We start from the raw sequence: 18,255 nt of genomic DNA on the forward strand, positions 1-18,255 counted from the left end.
CAGCCGATCAATTCTTTTGTACGGACAAAACCGGATGTGCTCCCAAAAACATCAACAGGGAATGAAGGATATGGGGGACGATCGCTTCTCTGGATGATCCCAGTAGAGTCTGAAATTGCCAGGCAGCACCAATCTCGACGAACGACATTTACCAGGCGCCAATAAATTTTATTTTTTTTTAAAAAGCCTTTAGAGGAGTTAAGGTCAATACTAGACCCTTTTAAAGGGTTGTCCAGGGTTAGAAGAACATGGCTGCTTTCTTCTAAACACAGTGACACCCTTGTCCACAGGGGCATTTCCTCTTGTTAGATCTGCAGAGGTCCATAATGGTCAGTCAGGGGTCAGGCCACACCGGATTAGTAGAGGGGGCAAGGCAGGAATAATGCACGGTCACAAGGTCTACACTGGAGCTTGTGTGGGGAAACAAAAAAAAAAAAATAAAACCCTCATAAAAAGGAGGCTGCTGATTCATGCAACAATTGTACGGTGGCCCCAGTTGTTCCTGCAGGCTGAATCTTTTTGAAGTGAATGGGACTCAGCCTGCAGTACCAACTCTGACCACTCCGCGGTGTACAGAGATGTCTGAAAAAAGTGTGACGACCGCTTTAAAAAAAAATAAATAAAATTCTTTACTTACCTATTCCTACCCAGGTAGTCTTCTTACTGCATCTTCCGCTCATCTATCCTCTCCTGGCTCCTCCAGGCCCCCGGGTGACGGCACCTGCGGCCGGATCCTTTTCTTCCTGTGATGTAGCGTCCATTCGTTATAGTGAACACTACATCACTAGTGATGCAACATTTACTGCCTAGCAGGGAATGCCAAATCCTCAGCAGCCCGTTTAAATGCACAGGCGCGGGCTATTGCCACAACTGCTTATGCATAGGGTCTCGCTGCGAGTGTTTATATACTATATGAACACTTGCGGCGAGACAGCGCATTCTTAGTCGCAGCAATGGCTTGGGCCCTAAAGCAGGTTGCCGAGGAGTCGGCACTCTCTTCTAGGCACTAGTGACGTACACCGACTGGCAGGAAGAGGTATGCCGCGAATTGTCGCTACATTACAGGACGAAGATGATCGGGGCAGCTGGAGGTGACGTGACCGCGGGGGCCTGGAGGAGCCAGAAGATGGGTGAGAAGAAGATACGGTAAGAAGACTGGCAGGGGGAGAAATAGGCAAGTACAGAAATTGTTTTTATCTAAATGACAAAACCCCTTTAACCCCTTCCCGCCACAGGACTTAAATATATGTCCTGGCAGAGGGGTACTTAACACAACAGCATGTACACTTACGTTCTTTGGATAGCGCAAGATCAGAAGATCAAGCCATCCACAGGACGCGGCATGTAAAGGACTGACGTCATCGGACTCTCGCAATGAAATCGTAGAGAGCCCGACAGGTTGCCACGGCAACAGGACGCCAGATACAGGCACCCTGCATTGCCATTGCCTATGATCGCTATAACAAGCGATAAGGCATTGCAGGACAGGAGTGCTGCAATGCTTTATCATTGCGATCATGGGTGTGATTGTACAAGTCCCCTACAGGGGGCATACTAGTAATTATTAGAACATTATAGTACAAGTGTTTCTGGTGGCACGCACGCACGCCCGCCCACCCTGGCTCCTCCCACAACAGTGACATCACCACAGGTCCTTCAGCCCACTGAATCTCTGTGGTTGTGGTAGGTCGGTGTGTTCTGTCAGGACTGCTGAGTGGTGTAGGAAAATATAGTGCCAGTGTTCCTGGTGGCGCAATGTGCCAAACAGCTCTGCTACATAGTACATGCACACACACAGCTCTACTACACCCCATACATCGATTGGCTTCTCCCACACCAGTGACATCAGCACACGCCCTTTAGCCCACGTGTTTTTTCATTTTGCCTCCCAAAAAAGCAATAAATGTGATCAATAAAGCCGTATGTACCCCGAATGGTACCAATAAAAACTTGCAAAAAATAAGCCCTCACAGAGTTATAGGACTTTAAAATGCAGCGATTTAGAAAAAAAAAAAATTTTCCGAAAAATAGGAAAAAATCTAAAAAACAAAATAAATATAAGAATTTTGGTATTCTTGTAATCGCACAGACCCGCAGAAAAAACATATTGTGTCAATTATGCTGCATGTTAGGAAATTTTGCTGTGCACTCATAAGAGAACGATGACAATCTGGGTATTCGCTCGTTTCCATATTGGGAACCTCCCCCTTCAGAGTGAGTACCCAGATTATTGTCATCGTTCTCTTATATGAGCGATTCTCTTACCCCCAACATTGTGAAAGTTGGGGGGGGGGGGTCTTTTTCATCTGTGTGTGCTGCTCTCCAAATACTGTGGATCATAAGAGGACCAGGAATTTTTTCGTATGTCCATCAGGTTCATCTGGGCGCTGTCATATATATATTATATACACACACACACACACACACAGCATTTATGCTGCATGATTACCGCTATTTAAAAAAAAAATCTATGGCAGAATTGATGTTTTTCTCTCCCTGCTATCATAAAGAAAATTAATAAAAAAGTTTTATTATAAATATAGCCTATGTACCCAAAAATTGCCCCAATAAAAACTACAGTTCGCCACACGAAAAACAAGCCCTTATACTGTCGCGTCCACGAAAAAATAAAAAAAAAGTTATGGCTTTTGAAGAATGGAGATGAAAATTCGGCAAAAATCATTGCGTCCTTAAGCCCAAAATAAGCCATGTCCTTAAGGGGTTAAGCAGCAAATTCCATGGGTTACCAGTTTTCCAAGGACTTTCCAAGGATTCGGCAAAAAAAGAAAAGTCCAGCAGCGCAGTAGCCATCAATCCCAAAATCCATGTATATGGCAGAGCCAGAAGGTGGTGCGCGCTCCAGGTGGATCCCAACAAGCCGTATCCAGACAAACAGAGATGGAGCAGCGCGACGGGCATTCCTTTAAAAGCCAAATAGCACCATGAGGCGCTTTATTAAATCTCCTGCAGAAGCGACGTGTCGGCCCTGAAGTGAGCCTTGACAAAGAATTCCTGGCGCGCTGCTCCATCTCGATTTGTCTGAGGACTTTCCAAGGAGTCATATGATTACACCTTTTCCTCCCTCTCCTACAAGAGCCAGCACCCTTTATCAGTAGAGGTCAGGAAACCTATTCCATATGCCGTCACTGTAATGGCGACCGGACAGATAAAATAATCATAATATACTCCACAAATGGGCATATATGGGAAATAAAGAGTTGGTGGAACAGAGCGCTACAGGACCCAGCAGAGCGGTACAGGACCCAACAGAGCGGTACAGGACCCAACAGAGCGGTACAGGACCCAACAGAGCGGTACAGGACCCAACAGAGCGGTACAGGACCCAACAGAGCGGTACAGGACCCAACAGAGCGGTACAGGACCCAACAGAGCGGTACAGGACCCAACAGAGCGGTACAGGACCCAGGAATCAGAAGACAACGCCACTTACAGGCGACTTGGGAGCCAATAGTCTTCGCCCTACGGATGACTGACAACCCATTAGACCTTCTCTACGATACATCCGGTGGTAACAGTAACAAACGATATGATACAAGTAACAGTGAGGGTGCACATATGAGGGTTGGACCTCTAGAGGCCTCTCTCTGAGGGGCCGAAGGGAATTCCTAAAAGTTCTCACCTCCCAGAAGCTGTCACTGGACACTTCGACCCCAACCGCGTCGTCGTAGTTTCCAGACATGATTTCTGAAGAAGGAAAGCAGAGTTAAGCTCGATGGCGAATGATCCGTGTTCTCCTCCTCAACAGTCAGTACCTGCGGAGAGAAGATGGCGAGGTTTACTACACAAGTCAGGGGATGGGACGCTCCGACCATTCTACAGTTTACGCCAAAACATCTAAAAGTAGAAACTTTTCCAGTAACTTTTATACAAACACAAGAAGTGCAACCGGAGTTTTGCAGAAGTTTAAAGGGGAGCTGTAGGACGTACCAGACGTAACAAGTTATCACTTTCTTTTACCCTAAAGGGAAAACTAAACCTAAAAATCATGTTGGAAGATCACACTGGTGCGATCCCAAGAGCTCCCGGGCCCCACGAGCCTCCCCCCACCCCCAAGAGCTCCCCGGCCCCACGAGCCTCCCCCCACCCCCAAGAGCTCCCCGGCCCCACGAGCCTCCCCCCACCCCCAACAGCTCCCCAGCCCCACGCGCCTCTCCCCCCCCCCCCCCAACAGCTCCCGGGCCCCAAGAGGCCCCCCCCCCCCAAGAGCTCCCGGGCCCCACGAGCCTCCCTCCCCCCCCCCAAGAGCTCCCCGGCCCCACGAGCCTCCCCCCACAAGAGCTCCCCGGCCCCACGAGCCTCCCCCCACCCCCAAGAGCTCCCCGGCCCCACGAGCCTCCCCCCACCCCCAACAGCTCCCCGGCCCCACGAGCCTCCCCCCACCCCCAACAGCTCCCCGGCCCCACGAGCCTCCCCCCACCCCCAACAGCTCCCCGGCCCCACGCGCCTCCCCCCACCCCCAACAGCTCCCGGGCCCCACGAGCCACCCCCCCCCCCCCCAACAGCTCCCGGGCCCCACGAGCCTCCCCTCTTTGGCACTGCTCTATTTTTACCACGTCGACCCGATGGGGTACCAGCACCATAAAGAGTGCCACGACTCCATGATCATTCCATAGTTCCACCCACTTCTGGGAAAGTTAAATGAGAAAAACGGTGGCCATTACTGTTCTCTCATGGGCTCCTTGTGTAGCTTTCCTAGACTCCTCGACATAGATGCCTAATATGCAGGGGTACGGGTACAATAAACACTAATGCCAGTATTAGTAGATCCGAGGGGGTCTCACCGAGGGCCACATCAGCATTAACGTTGTCTTCAAAGAGCCGATTGTAATTGTATAGTAAGGACTCGTTCACACGAACAGATTTGTGATATCGCTCAGTGTTTGCAATGGGGTCGTCGGCAGAGCTAGCCCCATTAAAAACACAGGCAGTATATCACAGACTTCTACCACAGCTGTGACGGGGGTTTCCTTGATCCCCTCAGGACCCAGGGGGATTGAAGGAATCCTCTGCCACAGCTGTGGCAGAAGTCCAGGACGCTATCCCAGTCGGTGCAGCTGCAGCCCCCATTAAAAGCAGTGGGTTGCAGGCAAACTCCGCAGTGATGATTTTCGTGGGAGGACTTGAAATAAGCCCTTCCCTGAAAATGATCCCTAGCTGGCGAAAAAAAATAAAGAAAGTTATATACTCCCCTCTCTGCCACTCAGGCGCGTACTCTGGCTGGCTCCCCGACACTGTTGTGAAGCTCTTTCAGCAGCCAGGGATTTAAAAATCTCCGCCTCCTGAAAGGGCTGTGCCGATTGGCTGAGCACTCAGCCAATCACAGGCAGCGCACAGCCATTCATCGATGGATTATAATTCAAGCCCTTCCCGATAACTCATCGCTGCGGTCTGACCCCATTGAAAGCAATGGGATAGCGGGGATGAAGGAAACCCTTTCCACAGCTGTCACAGCTGTGGCAGAAGTCCGCGATATACTCCCTATGTTATCAGTGGGGCTGGCGCTACTGCTGCCGGCCCCATTGAAAGCATTTAGTGATATCGCAGTGTTTTCTTTGCGCTGCCAGGCGTGTGTTTTCACTCGCTCTCGCAGACCAAGAAAAAAAGAAACGCTAGTGGGTAGGCACCCTTAGACAGTGAGGGGGATCAATGAGTGGGACAGGTTGCCACGGGAGGTGGTAAGTTCTCCTTTAATGGAAGTGTTCAGACAAAAGCTGGACAAATATCTGTCTGGGATGATTTAGTGAATCCAGCACTGAGCAGGGGGTCGGACCAGATGACCCTGGAGGTCCCTTCAACTCTACCGTTCTAGGATTTTCTCACACAATGTGTAAATTGTATAAAAAGATATGCAGCATGTCCTATTTTGGGGCGTATTATGTACTGGAACAGGGAATTAAAGTGTAAGAGAGGGCAGAAATACACAGGAAACCTACATATTAACTGCGGATATTCACACAATTTAAATAAGCCGGTCTGCGTTCTGTCTTGCGTGTGTTTATGCCTGTGTGAACAAGCCATAACAGGAACGCCCCCACCCCCCCTTCCAGTATTAATGGAACGCCCCCCCCCTCCAGTATTAATGGAACGCCCCCCCCCCTCCAGTATTAATGGAACGCCCCCCCCCCTCCAGTATTAATGGAACGCCCCCCCCCCCTCCAGTATTAATGGAACGCCCCCCCCCTCCAGTATTAATGGAACGCCCCCCCCCTCCAGTATTAATGGAACGCCCCCCCCCTCCAGTATTAATGGAACGCCCCCCCCCTCCAGTATTAATGGAACGCCCCCCCCCTCCAGTATTAATGGAACGCCCCCCCCCTCCAGTATTAATGGAACGCCCCCCCCCTCCAGTATTAATGGAACGCCCCCCCCCCTCCAGTATTAATGGAACGCCCCCCCCCCTCCAGTATTAATGGAACGCCCCCCCCCCCTCCAGTATTAATGGAACGCCCCCCCCCCTCCAGTATTAATGGAACGCCCCCCCCCCTCCAGTATTAATGGAACGCCCCCCCCCTCCAGTATTAATGGAACGCCCCCCCCCCCTCCAGTATTAATGGAACGCCCCCCCCCTCCAGTATTAATGGAACGCCCCCCCCCCTCCAGTATTAATGGAACGCCCCCCCCCTCCAGTATTAATGGAACGCCCCCCCTCCAGTATTAATGGAACGCCCCCCCCTCCAGTATTAATGGAACGCCCCCCCCTCCAGTATTAATGGAACGCCCCCCCCCCTCCAGTATTAATGGAACGCCCCCCCCTCCAGTATTAATGGAACGCCCCCCCTCCAGTATTAATGGAACGCCCCCCCTCCAGTATTAATGGAACGCCCCCCCTCCAGTATTAATGGAACGCCCCCCCTCCAGTATTAATGGAACGCCCCCCCCCTCCAGTATTAATGGAACGCCCCCCCCCCTCCAGTATTAATGGAACGCCCCCCCCCTCCAGTATTAATGGAACGCCCCCCCCTCCCAGTATTAATGGAACGCCCCCCCCTCCCAGTATTAATGGAACGCCCCCCCCCCTCCCAGTATTAATGGAACGCCCCCCCCCCCTCCCAGTATTAAATGGCAACACCACCCCCCCCCCCATAGAGTGGCCCCAGTATTACTAGTACTGCACTACCAGTGGCTCCTTCCCCGTGTGTCCGCAGAGCAGTCCGCACTCAGTCATGGTGACTGATGTAGAGCTTCTCTACGACGTGCCAAGGTCACATACAATGCTGGGGAGTGGCGGCGGCACTGTACAGGACAATGGTGTCAGGGGTGCAGACTAACAACCAGGTCAGCAGCCAGCAGTGGGCGAGCACGGAGGAGATACAAGCCTAACTCTTACTAGGACTACTGGCATGGCCCGTGCTGAGGACTAGGCACTCCAAGACGGCAGCGCTTGAACACTGCTGCCCTACACAGAGCGCGTGGGTGTTTACACCGTCACAGGCTGCTCTGATTGGCCAGTGCTGTTCACATGATCAGCACTAGACAACCAGAAAGCCGTGCAATGCCTGACTACTGATGCAGCGTGTAGTGACGGGGGCAGCAAGGCCATAGAGGAGGTGTGAAGTCCCCACCATGACTCCAACATGGCCTTGGTGCTCCCATCTCAAGAAGCAGCAGGAGAAAGGGGGTGTGAGATAATAGAACTCCTCCATCCGTATGAGCTGTGTCCGCGGGCCCACACAAAAAAAAAACAGCACACACTTCATTCCGCAAAATCACAATGCTCATGCGTGCACAAATACGCATACGCTCGTGTGAAAAGGCCACGTAGTGCAGCAGCCCGGGTCAGTGTTACAGGCACAGCTCTCATTAACTACAATATCCCTTTAAGAGGACTCTTAAGGACTCTCCTCTTTAGTTCATGTTCCTTGTACCACTAAGGATTAAATAATGGCAATCACCAAAGTAGTCAGATGTTAAAAAGTGGAAATGGACGGTCTCTAGTAAACATGCGCCTGTGAAGCCGTCATCCATGGAACCGCCGCTCCTAGATTCATCCTGTATGACAAAGTCTCGAAAAATGAACACCGCCCCCCTTAACTCAACATTTCCACATCAAGTCGGCAACGCCAACTACCGGCTGTCACTTTTTTAATAGCGTCTACTAGGAGGAGAGCGCTCTATCTTGAGAGGGTCATTGACACGGGAGCGGTGGCTGTCTAGACAGCTGCCTGACATCAGTGCACCCGCTGCACCTCATCTGTCTGCCAGACTTAAAAGGGCAATTAAAGTGGATGTTCCTAACGAGCGAGCGCTACCTTATATATATGACTGGGATCCCGAGGGATCGTTCGCAGACACCTCTAATAAGAGGCACCGCTTTACATGGCCCACGGGATGCACTCCGCTCGCTGTGCATTAACGGCATCGTTACCCAACGCTTTACATTAATGGCCTCTTAATATGGGAATAAAACTCTAGATATTTATAATCCACTGGCTTTATACTAAAACGTGTCTGCAGTCCGAAGAACATCTCTGATGGGACCGCGGAAAAGAGTGAGGACCAAGGCAAATCAGTACAGCCATGTAGCAGATAAATGGGGTCACTGTACCTTTAAGGCATCTTCTATATTAGATCTACTTTATGATATCGATCGGGGGGGGGGGGTGAAGGGGGTTGAGGCACACAGATTTTGGAAGAAATTCTAAAGCCGTCCTTCACGCAATTCCGAGGTCCAAGTATCCTGCAGACGCGATAATAACGAGCTGAATCCCAACTGCAGGAAATCAGGGCTACTGACTGCTAATTACTGCAAATGAGCAATAATGAGGAGAGCGGACGTGTGAAGCCCAGCACATCTGCATGCTCACGCGCTACTGGAAAGGCTTGTGTGCAGGAAGACTCCCCCCCCCCCCCCCCCCCCATTCATGTAGCCTCCTCCCCCCCCCCCCTAATTAAATCCTATTGACTCCAGATCAACCGCTGCGAGGGGCTTAAGTCACCTGATCTGGGTTTTAACACATTTAAGCCCTTCAGTCCTGCAGATGCTCCAAGCGAAGAGCAGTCAAGGTCTTCATAGAGTCCAGTGAAAGGATACAATATTTGGGAGCGAACGAAGAGACAGAAGAATGATCAATAGAGGATATTGGGGACCATCAACAACCCAATTGTTGCCGTTAACATTTTAACTGAAGATTCTCAACATGGATGGACCCCAGCCATCAACTAATTTGTGGGGAAATCTGTTAGTAAGGGTTCTGTTTTCCTGCAGTGCCTCCAAAGGGTAAACCAGGTATTGCATGCACACTGTATTCATATGGATGAGTTATCTCTGTAAACCAGGACTGTCCAGAGCGAGAGACGTTCTTTGTAACCGCTCCACCTTCTCGCCAAGAAGCAAACAAACATTCTCAGAGTTTATAAAGAGGTTGATACAACCTGACCTAGAAACCAAATAAACCTCCAACGCGACTTCGTCTGCAAACTTCATCAGCGAAGGGAAAGAAGAAGAAGCAGCTCTCACCCAATGCATGACTACAGTCAGAACCAGGGGTGGGACTATAGGGGCAGCGGATGATCCAATCTTACAGGGACCCGTAAGCAGGCAAGGTAGTGAACTAACAACAGAATGAAGACCTCCCATTAAATGAGTCGCCAGTTGCAAACTATCGATGGGCCTATCTGCAGTGGATCAGCAGGGGCTGCTGTCCGGAATCCCTACAGGTCACCTGGTTTCTGGGCTAGTGCACGGAGGTGATGTTTGCAGGAAGCAGACAGCTCTGTTCCCACTGCAGTGGCCAGGTCTGGTATTACAGAGCAAGTAGCCATTGAAGTGAAGAACTTTTCTTGTCAGCCACTGCAATGGGGATGGAGAAATCAGCTTTGTGCATCCCAACAGCAGCCTAGCCAACAGCTGATGGGTGGTGGTCCTGGGCGGCGGAACGCCACCAATCTACTATTAATGGCCTATCTTGCAACCAGGTTAAAGATATATTCTCATTCTCGATTCCTTCCTTCCCTCCCCTCCCACCTTCCTTCCCAAACCTGAGAATGAATGGGGTTGTTCAATGTTTTTCCCAGCTACCAACCTTGACTTCATTCTTGGGATTGGCGGGAGTCTCACAAGTCGGACCTCGCACTTCGCGATGAGAAGCTATACATATGGCTGGATCCTACAGCTCAGGACTCGTTCACACTTGTGCCGTGCAATTGTGTTGTCAAGTTTAATCCTAGAAGCCGAACGGGGTTTAAACCGGACGTGTTGGACCTGAACGAGTCAAATGGACCCCAGAGCCCTCTAAGTGTAGCGTATGGACTTAAATGTAATAGAGTCTCCGAAAGGAAGCTCCAACGCTGATGTGAACAATCTCTAAGTGCTCGGCATCCTCGACAACTACAAGACCCTGTCTGGTCATGCGTCCGGGACCTGTAGGGCATCCTAGAGAACTACAAGACCCTGCCTGATCGTGTGTCCGGGACCTGTAGGGCATCCTAGACAACTACAAGACCCCGCCTGGTCATGCGTCCAGGATCTGTAGGGCATCCTAGACACCTACAAGACCCCGCCTGCTCGTACGTCCAGGATCTGTAGGGCATCCTAGACAACTACAAGACCCCGCCTGGTCGTGCGTCTGGGACCCGTAGGGCATCCTAGACACCTACAAGACCCCGCCTGGTCGTGCGTCTTGGACCTGTAGGGCATCCTAGACACCTACAAGACCCCGCCTGGTCGTGCGTCTGGGACCTGTAGGGCATCCTAGACACCTAAAAGACCCCGCCTGGTCGTGCATCCGGGACCCGTAGGGCATCCTAGACAACTACAAGACCCCGTCTGGTCGTGCGTCCGGGACCCGTAGGGCATCCTAGACAACTACAAGACCCCACCTGGTCGTGCGTCCGGGACCTGTAGGGCATCCTAGACACCTACAAGACCCCGCCTGGTCGTGCATCCGGGACCTGTAGGGCATCCTAGACACCTACAAGACCCCGTCTGGTCGTGCGTCCGGGACCTGTAGGGCATCCTAGACAACTACAAGACCCCGCCTGGTCATGCGTCCGGGACCTGTAGGGTATCCTAGACACCTACAAGACCCCGCCTGCTCGTACGTCCGGGACCCGTAGGGCATCCTAGACAACTACAAGACCCCGCCTGGTCGTGCGTCTGGGACCCGTAGGGCATCCTAGACAGCTACAAGAACCCGCCTGGTCGTTCGTCTGAGACCCGTAGGGCATCCTAGACAGCTACAAGAACCCGCCTGGTCGTTCGTCTGAGACCCGTAGGGCATCCTAGACACATACAAGACCCTGCCTGGTCATGCGTCCGGGACCTGTAGGGCATCCCAGACACCTACAAGACCCCGCCTGGTCGTGCGTCCGGGACCTGTAGGGCATCCCAGACAACTACAAGACCCCGCCTGGTCGTGCGTCCGGGACCTGTAGGTCATCCCAGACACCTACAAGACCCCGCCTGGTCGTGCGTCCGGGACCCGTAGGGCATCCTAGACAGCTACAAGAACCCGCCTGGTCGTTCGTCTGGGACCCGTAGGGCATCCTAGACACATACAAGACCCTGCCTGGTCATGCGTCCGGGACCTGTAGGGCATCCTAGACACCTACAAGACCCCGCCTGCTCGTACGTCCAGGACCTGTAGGGCATCCTAGACACCTACAAGACCCCGCCTGGTTGTGCGTCCGGGACCCGTAGGGCATCCCAGACACCTACAAGACCCCGCCTGGTCGTGCGTCCGGGACCTGTAGGGCATCCTAGACACCTACAAGACCCCGCCTGGTCGTGCGTCCGGGACCTGTAGGGCATCCCAGACACCTACAAGACCCCGCCTGGTCGTGCGTCCGGGACCTGTAGGGCATCCCAGACACCTACAAGACCCCGCCTGGTCGTGCGTCCGGGACCCGTAGGGCATCCCAGACACCTACAAGACCCCGCCTGGTCGTGCGTCCGGGACCTGTAGGGCATCCCAGACACCTACAAGACCCCGCCTGGTCGTGCGTCCGGGACCTGTAGTAGCAGACCCTTAATAGCTTGTGCATCCAACAAGCAGCTCTTGCAAGAAGGGAGAGAGAACAGCAAGAGAGCAGCGGCCTCCGCCGCCACCGCCTGGGCCCCGCGCCATGATGTTTCATTACTGCCAGGTGTGAATTAACGTGCATTGGAAACAAAAGCGGAATAAATGAGCTCCCGGAAAGCCGGCGTTTGGCGCACAATTCATCAAAAGAGCAGTCAATAAAAGGGAAGAACCTGTGCTCTGATGAAGGTCGACCTCCCCGCTGTCAGGTGACACCCGGCCGCCTCCGTGCCTTTTTTTACTTTTCAAAAACAAAATGTGCGGAACGCCCCAGGCCACCGGCGGGCAGCCATAGCAACAGCGGAGAGAAGAGACGGGGTCTTGTTGTACAGCGAGGGTTATAAATAGCCAAGAGGATGAAATGCCAACGCCGAGCGGCACTGACTCACCCGTCACACGGGGACGCAATTAACAGGCTCAATAAATGAAAGTAGAGAAGGCAAAAAGGAACGTACGATGGAGTGCCACGAAGATGATACCAAGCTGGCACGCCAGCCGTGACCCGGCGCCGGTTATATTCTCCGGTATGAATGCGTTCTCCTCCCAACCGTGGCAAAAGCGAAATTCAGATTTATTTTTTTTTTAAATTTCTCTTTTACAGAAATGAGCCTAGAATAGCGCCGGCGCCCCTCGCTGTACCAGCGCTACCAGGTCTAACGGTAGGGGGAGAAACCAAGAATGTAATTCCCATCTAAGAACACCAGTGAAAAGGAAAAACTCCGCAGATCTGCCTTTTATGGAAAGAAAGTAAGTCAGGAAAGGTCTGCCAAGAACATCCAGATCATCTAATTATACCCCGTGCACCCAGGGAGATCACGTAAACCACCGATGGGGAGCAACCGGCGCTAATCTGATGAGAAATCATAAGAGACCTACAGGGAAAGTAAAATATAGCAAGAGAACATACGGACCAAGCAGAGAACAGCTCTGCTTCCATGAAGGAAAGCTAGCACTGATCGCCTCACTATCCTAGGCCATCAGGGAATCGGGCATTACCTGGTCCAACAGGGCAAGAGGTATTAACCGCTCCAGGATAGCAGGCATTAACTGATCACCACCAGAACAGGCATTAACCACACGAGTATGCTAGGCCGTGAGGGAAGCCGGCATTAACTCATCCAATACCCTAGACCACCAGGGCAACAGGTATTAACCACACAAGTATGCTAGGCATCGGGAGGCAGGCATTAACTGATCCAATATACTAGACCCCCAGGGCAACAGGTATTAACCACTCCAGTATGCTAGGCCATCAGGGAAGCAGGCATTAACTGATACAATACCCCAGAACACCAGGGCAACCAGGCATTAAGCACTAAAGTATGCTAGGCCGTCAGCGAAGCAGGCATTAAATGGGTTGTCCAGTTGTAAACTATTGAGGGCCAAATCAGTAGGATAGGTCATCAACAGTAGATTGATGGGGATCCATTGCTAGGGACCCCCACCAGTCAGGTGCTCACTGGGCCTGTAGGCTCGTGAGCAAAGATGATTTCTGCAGGAAGCAGACAGCTCTGTTCTCACTACAGTGGCCAGGCTTGATATTGCAGGCCCAGTTCGCACTGATTTGAACAAGAACTTGTAATCAGCTGTAATCATTGTATGAGCATCCCAACCAACAAACCGCTAATCCGTGGGGTTCGCGGGTGGCAGATCCTCGCCGATGTATTACTGATGACCGATCCTGCTGATAGACCATCAGTAGGTCTACAACTGGACAACTCCTCTCTGCTAATACTCTAGACTACCAGGATAACCTTCCAGTACCCAGGGCCACTAGGGGAGTAGGCATTAACTGGTCCAATACCCTAGACCCCATAACAGCAGTCATTAACTCACTCAATACTTTAAGGCCTCCTTCCCACGAGCGTGACGGGCTCCGCAGCGTAATATTCCGCTGTGAAGCCCGTCACGGCGCCCCCCAGAGCCCCTATACTTACCTGCGGGAGATAGCGTGAAATCGCTTCCCCGCCCACCACCGCCGCGTCACCGCTCGTCACCGCTCGTCACCGCCCACCGCTCTCGCGTCACCAGCCGTGTCACGTGACGCGGCCGGACCGCGTCATTTGGCGTCATATGACGCTCGGCGGTGGGCGGGAAAGCGTTTTTTCACGCTATCTCCCGCTGGTTACAGCGGGAGATAGCGTGAACGGACGGCTTCCATTGACTGCAATGGAAGCCGTCAGTGCGTACAGCCCGTCCTCACCCGCAGAAAATAGAGCATGCTGCGGGTGAGGACGGGAGAAATCGCGGTGCGTAATTCCGCGGTGGAATTACGCATCGTGAGCATGGAGCTATTAGGTTCAATAGAACCTAATAGCTGCGTGCAACGCAGCGGATTTTCGCCGCGAATTACGCGGCGGAAATCCGTTCGTGGGAAGGAGGCCTAAAACCCCCAGGTAGTTACTGTTCCAGTACACTATAGCACCAGGGAAGAAGGTATTAACTTACCAATACCCCAAGACAGGAATTAAATGCTCCAGTACCCTAGGAAAGCATCAACTCATCTAATACTGTAGACCACAAGGAGGGCAAGTATTAACTACTGCAGTACACTAGGCCACCAGGGAAACAGGCATTAATTGTTCTAATATCCTAGACTACCAGGACAGCAGGCTTTAAAATCATCCAGTTACGCTAGCTACCAGGCATTTACCGCTTTAGTACCCTTTGCCATCAGGGAAGCAGATGATAAGGCCTCCTTCCCACGAACGGATTTCCGCCGCGTAATTCGCGGCGAAAATCCGCTGCGTTGCACGCAGCTATTAGGTTCTATTGAACCTAATAGCTCCATGCTCACGATGCGTAATTCCACCGCGGAATTACGCACCGCGATTTCTCCCGTCCTCACCCGCAGCATGCTCTATTTTCTGCGGGTGAGGACGGGCTGTACGCACTGACGGCTTCCATTGCAGTCAATGGAAGCCGTCCATTCACGCTATCTCCCGCTGTAACCAGCGGGAGATAGCGTGAAAAAACGCTTTCCCGCCCACCGCCGAGCGTCATATGACGCCAAATGACGCGGTCCGGCCGCGTCACGTGACACGGCTGGTGACGCGAGAGCGGTGGGCGGTGACGAGCGGTGACGAGCGGTGACGCGGCGGTGGTGGGCGGGGAAGCGATTTCACGCTATCTCCCGCAGGTAAGTATAGGGGCTCTGGGGGGCGCCGTGACGGGCTTCACAGCGGAATATTACGCTGCGGAGCCCGTCACGCTCGTGGGAAGGAGGCCTAACACTCCAGACCACCAGTATTAACTGCTCCAGTACCCCATGCCACCAGGACAACAGGTATTACCACTCCAGTATGCTAGGCCCCTAGGGAAGCAGGCATTAAACTAGTCCAATACCCTAAACCCACAGGTAATAAACCCTCCAACCACCAGCAGGCAAGTCATCTTGTACTTTAGACCAAAAAAGGACAGAGCGTATTAATGCCTCCAGGTCACTACAGAAGTAGACATTAACTCAAATACTCTAGACCACCAGGACAGCAAATACAAAACCTTCCAGGTCACCAGAAGGAAGTATTAACTTGGCCAACACCTTAGACAACCAGGATAAAAGGTTATTGACAGCCCCAGAACCCTAGACCACCAGAACAGCAGGCATTAACTCCTCCAGGTGACCAGGGAAGGAAGCATTAATCTGCCGAAGGTAGACAACTAGGGAAAAACAGGTATAACCGCTCCAGTACCCTAGACCACCAAGGCAACTGGTATTAACTGCTTCCCTGGTGGCCTAGGGTAAGGAAGCAGGCATTAACAACTATTAGCCCAGACATTGTTTAGTTAAACAGGCACTCTCACCAAGACAAGCAAGAGGAAAAAACAAAGCAAGCAGCAATGTTCGACGATTAGCTGTTCACCACCAGCCTCTTCTCTAAACCACGGCGTTAATAGTTTTTGCCCACGCACTGCAGAAGCCGCGGCAGGGGAGATCTAACATTACTTGAATGGTTGTCATGTAGAGTCCTCTTACACAAAGGCTCCCTCCTCCGATTCATATGGAGGGTATATGGACAGAGCTCGCCTTTAGGATCCCTTTAAATCTTCCACTAGTGTATGGTCCAGGCCGTCACATGACGACCTTTCTGGGTCATTACCAGCTACATACATGATGCTGAAAGCATAGAAGTAACATGGATTTCCCTTCCATACATTAGACTGCCTCTCAGCACGGCACAGGCTGGTTTCCATTCCTCCCACCGAGACAAAATGTAAAAGACAAGATGTGAAAAGTGCAAAAACAAGGCTGACAGTCAAGGGTTAACATTCAGCATATCACATCTACTTGGATTCATCGAGAAACAGGGATACGGCCAAAATGTCAGAAGGTATTAAAATTTCTAAGAGAGAGAGAGAAGCGCGTTCCAGAGGATACTACAAGAAAGGCACAAACTGAAGACTACCAGGGATGCAACTGGGCTCAGCGTAATATCAGAGGAGCAAAAGACGGGCACAGCTGGCAGAAAAGTCAGATAAGGCTCATCATCCAAACTACATATAGAATGCAACAAAGTTAAAGCTTGTATTATACCTCAGAGCTGCACTCACTATTCTGCTGGTGGAGTCACTGTGTACATACATTACTTATCCTGTACTGGTCCTGAGTTACATCCTGTATTATACCCCAGAGCTGCACTCACTATTCTGCAGTCACTATGTACATACATTACTTATCCTGTACTGATCCTGAGTTACACATGTAACTCTGGATCAGTACAGGATAAGTAATGTATGTACACAGTGACTCCACCAGCAGAATATTGAGTGCAGCTCTGGGGTATAATACAGGATGTAACTCAGGACCAGTACAGGATAAGTAATGTATGTACACAGTGACTCCACCAGCAGAATAGTGAGTGCAGCTCTGGAGTATAATACAGGATGTAACTCAGGATTATACAGGATAAGTAATGTATGTACACAGTGACTCCACCGGCAGAATAGTGAGTGCAGCTCTGGAGTATAATACTGGATGTAACTCAGGATCAGTACAGGATAAGTAATATATGTACACAGTGACTCCACCAGCAGAATAGTGAGCGCAGCTCTGGAGGATAATACAGGATGTAACACAGGATCAGTACAGGATAAGTAATGTATGTACACAGTGACTCCACCAGCAGAATAGTGAGTGCAGCTCTGGAGTATAATACAGGATGTAACTCAGGATTATACAGGATAAGTAAGGTATGTACACAGTGACTCCACCAGCAGAATAGTGAGTGCAGCTCTGGAGTATAATACAGCATGTAACTCAGGATTATACAGGATAAGTAATGTATGTACACAGTGACTCCACCGGCAGAATAGTGAGTGCAGCTCTGGAGTATAATACTGGATGTAACTCAGGATCAGTACAGGATAAGTAATGTATGTACACAGTGACTCCACCGGCAGAATAGTGAGTGCAGCTCTGGAGTATAATACTGGATGTAACTCAGGATCACTAATACAATAACATTATTATGACAGGGTCTGATAGGGCTGTCTGCCAAGGTCTTGCAAAAGTACTCCAGGTTGTACGACTGGAGGGGACGAGGGATGACAAGGCCTGTAGTCAGGAACTGGTTAATCCGCATGAATGAATGAACGAAGAATCAGCTACAGCAGAATGGCAATTGGCGGCTATGAATTTACAATTGCAGCCGCCACATCCAGATTTCTACACCGCAAGAGCGGGTGAACAATAACCTTACTGTCAGCGCAGGACTTAATAGGGAAAGCCCAAACGGCCCAATTATGGAAGTCCTAGAAAATTTTCCATTGCTGTCATCCATGTAAAATACTGAAGTTAATGTATACATCGCATGTGCAAGACCATCATTTATATAATATACCAGAAGCGTAATAACCCCTCAGTCATCCCCTGTCTGAAGGACAACTGCTTTAACGATGTGGCCCACCCCAGCAAACAGGCGATTATTGGGGAAAGCTGCATTGCAACCATTGACATGAATGGGCCAAGTGACCAAGAACCCAAAAGTCACTGGCTGAGCTTCAAAGACCCTGCATGGAGATGGGAGAAACTTCCAGAATGTCGACCATCACTGAAGCCTCCACCAACCTGGGCTTCATGGCGAAACGGCCAGAAAAAAGGTCTCTCCTCGGTAAAGGACACAAGAAAGCCGCTTGGAGTTACCAAAAGGCACCTAAAGGACCCTCAGACTGAGGAACAAGATTCTCCAGTCAGATGGAACTAAGATTGAACTTTCTG

General features: G+C 51.2%; 1 protein-coding gene across 4 annotated transcripts in view; it reads right to left on the bottom strand.

Moving 5' to 3' along the window:
* PACSIN2 (protein kinase C and casein kinase substrate in neurons 2) overlaps positions 1-18,255 on the bottom strand; it is a 79,784-nt gene that overhangs the window by 36,425 nt on the left and 25,104 nt on the right. For 3 of the 4 annotated variants that reach the window (XM_066590358.1, XM_066590360.1, XM_066590357.1), the window contains exon 2: positions 3,641-3,773. In XM_066590358.1, coding sequence (XP_066446455.1) covers positions 3,641-3,700 — 60 coding nt within the window. In that variant the 5' untranslated portion in view covers positions 3,701-3,773. The remainder of the gene's footprint in view (positions 1-3,640; positions 3,774-18,255) is intronic. The other variant, XM_066590359.1, reaches the window with a different exon arrangement.

Source organism: Eleutherodactylus coqui, chromosome 2 (genome assembly GCF_035609145.1).
Source record: "Eleutherodactylus coqui strain aEleCoq1 chromosome 2, aEleCoq1.hap1, whole genome shotgun sequence".
NCBI classification, from domain to species: Eukaryota; Metazoa; Chordata; class Amphibia; order Anura; family Eleutherodactylidae; genus Eleutherodactylus; species Eleutherodactylus coqui.